This window comes from Sander vitreus, chromosome 10, assembly GCF_031162955.1.
Source record: "Sander vitreus isolate 19-12246 chromosome 10, sanVit1, whole genome shotgun sequence".
In the NCBI taxonomy this organism is placed as follows: Eukaryota; Metazoa; Chordata; class Actinopteri; order Perciformes; family Percidae; genus Sander; species Sander vitreus.
In genome coordinates, this window is record NC_135864.1 from 19,914,887 (window position 1) to 19,922,014 (window position 7,128).

Sequence of the window (7,128 nt, forward strand, 5' to 3'; positions counted from 1 at the left end):
GTCATTTTTATATATTTTAAAGCCCATGTTGCAGGTAAACCACCACTGTTGATTAATGGGTACATAAAGCACTCAACATATGTATATCATTGTTAAAAATGTCTCCAAATAGTGTTAAAGGCCAGTTTTTGGTATTATTGGGTTTTTTAACGCAATTTGGTGATGACGTCACGTTGGGGAGACGTGCCTCAGCCTAGTACTAGTACTAGAACTATGGTGACTGAGATGAGGAAGAGGTGTTTTTACTGTCAGTGAATAGCACAGAGTGAAAGTCAAGGTAGTGACAGTGATCATGTCGTTAGTTCAGATCTAGCCTTCAGCCGTTAGTTCAGTATCATGTTAGCTATGTTTGTAAGTTTATTTGATTAGGATTATTTATTAATTTTCAACTGTAGTCCTAATTACCTAGCATGCATGTCTTTATGGTGGGAAGAAACCAGAACACCCAGAGGGGACCCACGTAAACACAGGGAGAACATGCAAACTCCACACAGAAACCTGGAGTTAGAGACTTGCCAGTCAGTTCCCCCGACGTTGTAAACACATTTTCGATTTTCGATATTTGCCTAGTGTTTATTTATTACTTGGATGGGGGTGCTGTTCGGCTTTTCACATGTTTAGACAGCTAGCTAACGCTACACCGATGTTTTGCTAACGTTAGCGCAACAGCGTTAGCCTAGACAGCTAGGTAAATATTACGAAGTTTCCTATATCTGCGTCCACGTTGTCAACTTAAGACCTGTGGCGTTAGTGCTCCTTTTGTACCATAATTGTATTGAATGAAATGTTAAGCTTCTCTCCTACGAGATGGGTGGATTTTTGTTAGCCAGCCAGCAGTAGTTTCGGCGAGCTAACCACGACAGCTAACACATCCACAATAGGCCCAACTATCTTTATAGCACGGGCAAACGGCATCTGTAACAGGTTAAAATACAATTGTCAATTTACTGTAGATTAACTGTAGTTTTTTCAACTTGAGGTATTAAAGCTTGATTTTTAATTTTTTTTTTAAATATATAGGTTTTAAATATTGACTCTTGAAAGTAATGATCAATGCATAAGTCTCAAAATTAAAAGAGGATTAGATAAGAGGCACAAACTACCCAATGCAGGAGTCTACTCACATGGCTCTCCATGTGTCGGACATCTGGCGACTGCGGAAATACTCTGAAATGTTAAAGTACAACTGATATTGTTTACTCATGGTCTTTGCAGCCTGTTTCTCCAGATGGCTTAAGGTATTTTAGTATATACATTAGTCTCAATGAGGGATGGCAGTGCAACACATTTAATAAATCTATCCACAAAAGGTATGTTAGACAGCAAAAAAATTAAAAGCCTGTGAATCCTATTTTATAGATAATTTGTTGTTTTATTCTATTCTAATTTAAATATTTGTTTCGACATTTTCTGTGTTGCAGCGTGGAGGGGGCTACAACCACATTTCATTGTGCAACCCTGTATTGTATAATGACAATAAAGCTGAACGTTGAACCTTGGTCCTTGATATTCTATCCTTGGCAACCATTTCTCAATGACGTTGTAGAAGATGTCTTTGTCTCCAACAGTTTTCAGATGACCATCAAGGAGCTCCATCTTCTCCTCCGAGGTCGGAAGAGCGCTGATTTTATCAAAGCTTTCCTGTTCAATAACCCCCTTGGTAAGGAGCTCGTCCAAAATTGGTTCAACGTCGCTCACGACATAGATCGGGTGATCTCTCCACGAATCCACAGCGTGCTGTTTTGAGATAGAACCTAAAGAAAGAAATACTCATTGATAATTTATTGGATTTATGGCATAATACCAAACATAGTTCTTTCTATCTTCAAAGTGTATCTCTTGGAAATGTATCACATATTAAATTAAGATTGTCATTTTGGTTGTTAAATGTTGTATGTATCACATTCAAGCAGAAACCTTACCTTCATGACGAGCCTCAGGAAGAGTCAATGGAAGAGTTACTGTAAAATAAACACAAACATGTATGACTCATATATGACAGTGGTTTAAGATGACGAGAGAACCATAAAGTGTGTTTTTTATACCTGCAATACTTTTGAAAGAAGAAAGTTAATATTTTCAAACTATGGATTTCTAATTCTGATAACAGAAAAACTACATCTATGTTTAATGTTGAATTCAAAAACAGAGCAAATCATTTTCTACAATAGTGTCTCAGAAACAAAGAAATGACTTACTGCCTCTGAAATCATGAAGGACTGTCCCCCTGCCTCCATGACTGCCAAAATAAGAAGACACAATATTACATTCAATTATTTTTAAATATGTTGGAATTTAATTTGTGACAGTATTGACGGACACACTAACTCTGGTATAGCATTTCCAAAAGATAGTCAAGAGTTTGGGTTTTCTCTTAGTCTCAACAAAGGTCCCTGGCTGGACTGAAACCAGGAATTTTGCAAATCAAGGTAGGGAGTTAACCTCTAGCCCAATAAGGTGCAGGTGCAAAACTTTTCCCAAAACGTGTTTTAGGCAGCAGACAAACATCATACATATTCAGAACATTAAAGAAGTAAAGACACATGTGGACATTAAGCAGAGACAAAAAATACAATACAATATAAATTAAAGCTTAAAGTTGCTAGTAGCCAAGGAGGACACGGAGGATTTAAAAAAACGATGATGGACTCTTCAGAAGAGGTACTTATCTTCACTTGATTTTCTGCCTGTGAAAGTCGCCATACGACACCATTTTCTGAACATAGCCATAGGCTACTGAGAAATAGAGCTGTAATCTGGCCTTAAAAGTTCGGCCCGAAAAGGACCGAGCCCGACAGAATTCGGCCTGAGCCCGACAAGTACATTTTGATTGACAGCTTTTTAAAAGCCCAAACCTGTTTACAGCCCGACCGTACAAAAGGCCATCTATCAGCAGTGATTAGAGTACATGTCGGAGAATAGCGCGGACACGCACCACTTGGCGGAAAGGGGAGAGAAAGAAAAAAAGAGACTGCGCCGGGCGCACACAGCTCTTTTGTCTTTCGTCAAGAATAAGTAATTTATAAATGTTTTAACATAATTTATTCATGACTAACGTAGGCTATAGGCCACTTGGAAGTTGGAACAAAGAAATAAAATAAGTCCTCCAGAGGCCAGCCTCTATTTCACCTCCTCAGCATCAATTTACACGCTAATCGAAATGCATCACCTGACCGCTCATTTACCACGCAACCTGGAGCGCAAGCCCGAGCCCGGCCCGAGCCCGTGTAAAATGATAGAAATTAACGGGTCCCGTCGGGTTCGGGCAGAGATCTTCAGCTCTACTGAGAACTACAGAGAGAGTTGTGTGGAGCTGATAGTCTTCATTAGCTTTGTAGCAACTCATTTGGCAATGGCTTGAATGTAACGGACGTTCTTTAATATAAAAAAGTTACGCACTAAAGCTTCAATAAATAAGAAAAAAATACATTTTGCATACAAATAAGAATAACTAAAAGGGGGAAAATACAAGATAGGCTAAATTAATAATTAGAAAAAAAATCTATAATAAGAAGTAAATAATACTATACCTTTTAAGGGTTACACCATGCGTAACTTTAACTTTAAAAAATGTTATTATCATTAATGTTAGAACATTTGCTCTTATAAATGTAGATATAGACAAACGAATTCAGAAAGTATGGTCAACAACAAAAGCACTAATACAAGAGCAAACACAATGTAGGCTACACAAGAGCAGTTCCAAAATAAGTGAAAGGCACTAACAGCACTCTGATAACAAGGCAGGTGACAATAAGGAGTCACTCACTATTAAACCTTTTTTAAAAAAACTTAAGAGAGATCATATCTATGTCAAAGCTTTAAAGAAATGTGGTCAACTTTGTTATTAGTTAGCCTATTTGTGAAGTAAGCTCCAATTTCTTACAGTGAAGGCTGTTAACCAGTTACTTCTAAAAAGATTAATTTCTGATGTATTACAGCTCTTGTGTGTGTGTGTAAAGTGTTTATATGTTAATCCTTTGGCAAACTAAACTCTGAAAACAACACATGGAAACCAGACATGGTTATCAGCGAGCAGGGATTGGCCTTTTAAGTCCCATGCTCAAAAGTGATAGTAAAAATGCAACCAAATGTTCGAGTTCCTACCCGGAAGTCTAGGCGTATAATGCATTTGGTTTATGTTATATATAAGTGTCCTTTATCGCTGATTATTTGGCATGTTCTGCAGCCTGATAGGTCCCAGGCTTATACGTGTTCTGTTCTTCTCTAGACTGTATAAAAGTATACGACATTATATGGTAAAAACTATGTGCCAGAAAGTTGCAGTTAATCTGTCTCAGTATCTTCACAGCCACTGACAGAGCACCATCCTCGGTGAAGGTTAACACCAGGAGGTCTGTGATCTCGATCAGCTGCCAGGGCGCTCACAGTAGACTGCCTATCTCTCAGCAGATCTTCTCTCAACAACTTGGAGCAGAACAACCTAAAGTGACTCAGACTCAAGTCCTCCAGCGTTTCTGCTAAGGCCTTTTTTAGGGATTTGGAGGCCATTTCTCACAAATGTAAACGTCCCAGATCCAGACTGAGCTGTCCACAGCTAGATCGACTGAAGTCCCTACTACAGGAAGACACATATGGTGCCTTCAAAGGCCGTTGGAAATACAACGATTATTCTAGTCTGTCTATTTGGCACAGATGCCAAACTATGGAGGCTTATTTACTTTTTATTTTTGGAGATTTCTTTTGTTGCACAGCGTTTGGATTACATATATAAACAAAAAAGGGGCCATTGCGCTATCAGAATGATTTATGTGCATACATTTTCAAAAGAAAATATGTCTGCGACACTATAATAATAATAATTAATGATTGACAGAATACTGTCATGTCTGTTTGCTACTATAAGTATGAAGCTACAGCCAGCAGCTGGCAAGCTTAGCTTAGCATAAAGACTGGAAACAGGTAGCCTGGCTCTGTCCAAAGATAACAAAAAGCACCTACAGAATGTCTCTCCACAAATGTAACTTCAGTCCTGAAGCAACCAGCTGTACTCATGACTTTGTTCACTCACCTCTTCACCTCTCACTTCATCTGTTCAAAGATGAAAGCTCCTAATGATACTGGTTTAAATGTTGCAGATAAAACCTAGTATTAGGTTTAAGAATGAATGTGTTTGTCATAATCATGCTTTGTTTTTGTGTCATGGAGGATGACACAATGCAAGGTCTATTTCATGAAGTTGTGTTTTATGCTAAATATACAGTGTTATCTTGACTCAAGACAAACACACATCTTTATTTGCTCAAGGGAGCCAGGCTATTATACGTATGTATTCATGACTGAGATAATTAGCAGAGTAGCTGAGTGAACACAATTTCACAAACACACATTTAATTCAAACTCTTCCACCTGAAAGAGGGGCTGCTCTCCTGAAAAGGTCCAAGTCATCAGTTTTGTTTCATTGTACAGCACATTTCCTGCACATGGTCTTCCTATGTGTCCCTTCCACTTTCAGTCAGCAACTGTAAGGAAGTAAGTAAGTAGTTTTGAGTAGGGCCCACTATTAACTGGTTTCAGCCTTTCAAAATACTTAGTCTTCTATGACTATGATGATTATTATTATTAAAATGAATATCTTTGGCGTTTAGATTATTGGTCAGCCCAAACAGCTATTTTTTATTGTATTTTTATTATTATATTTGACATTATAGACCAAACAATTAATGGATGAATCGAGAAAAGAATCAGCAGAATTACCAATAGTGAAACTAATATTTGGTTGCAGCCCTGTTGTCTATTTAAATTGACAGCAATGTAAAAAAGATAAACCTGTATTTTATGTTCTGAGCATTTTTACTGCACCATACATGCTCAAACTTGCAACATGCTGGAAAAACCGGGTGTGGGAGCAAGGAAACACTTTGGATTTTTGCCAAGTTACAACATTGCAGCATAAAACAATGCAACAAATTGTCTTTGAAAAACACTGCTGACATTTTTCTTACACACATGAGGGTCTGACACATGGTGAGAGGATAGGAAGAGGAAGGTCTGCCAGAACAAGTATCTGTAGCAGGCCACTCCTTTTTTTGTCTCATAAACTCCTTCCTCACCTCGTCTCTTCTCTTTCACCATCATGGCTTTCACTGGGAAATATGAGCTGGAGAGTCAAGACAACTACGAGGAGTTTCTGGAAGTAATTGGTATTAGGATATTTTTTATTGATACATAAGACAATAATGGATACTTTTGAGTCATCGTTCATTTAAACTTGTATATTTTAAATTTCACCTGCTTTGTCACAGGGCTCCTCAATGCCAAGACAGAGCACAAAGTGGTAACAGAGGTGCTTCAGGATGGGAAGGACTTCACCTGGACACAAACCCTTCCCAACTGGACCTGGTCCAACAAGTTCACCATTGGACAGGAATGTGAGCTGGTGACGATGACAGGCGCTAAATTCAAGGTGAGTTAATAACAGGCACTGGATAAAATGATCAGCCACATATTGAAGAACTTGTCTTAAAGTTTTCATGTAAGCAAACTCATTGGACATTTCCATCTGTGGCCTTTTGTGACCTGTAGTCTCCTGTCACCATGGAAGGCGACAAGATCTCAATCCAATTTCCTCAGTACCACTTCACAGCAGAGATCATTGAGGATAAGCTAGTGATGGTAAGACAAGGAAGCACTTCACATGTGCTAAAGCAATGAAACACCATTGCCCAGTAATACTCAGTGAGTATTACTGGGCAATGGTGTTTCATAGGTGTTGTAGTTGTATCCAAAATCATTTGTATCTTTTCTTTGTGTCCTCTAGAATTGCAGTACTCCAGGAGAGAAGGGTGTGACTTTCAAAAGAGTTAGCAAGAGGATCTAATGCTGCGAGACTCAACATGCTTCAATGGAAAAGAGGCTGCATGCAGGACGCAAAACACATCTTATAAATGCTCACTCCAATTACTGAAGCAAGAGGAATAAAGTAACCATCTGTAGTGAGGAGCAAGTGGAGCATCTCGTAGCTTCACAGGACTGTGTTTTGTTGTCTAACTTTCAGATTTTAAATAAATACAAGGGGTGAAACTATGAACTGTATTTCTACATGGACGAAATGATTTACCTGTACCAGTATCCATGTTTGAGCCAATAAACATCATTGAAATATAA

The 7,128-nt window shown here is 38.4% G+C and overlaps 1 protein-coding gene across 1 annotated transcript; it reads left to right on the forward strand.

The window, feature by feature from the left end:
* Positions 1-6,024: 6,024 nt before the first annotated feature.
* On the forward strand, positions 6,025-7,128 carry LOC144524491 (gastrotropin-like). The gene is made up of 4 exons (XM_078260796.1): positions 6,025-6,164; positions 6,267-6,427; positions 6,547-6,636; positions 6,782-7,128. Exons 1-4 carry the CDS (start codon positions 6,098-6,100, stop codon positions 6,839-6,841), a joined length of 378 nt encoding a protein of 125 aa, XP_078116922.1. The 5' UTR covers positions 6,025-6,097; the 3' UTR covers positions 6,842-7,128.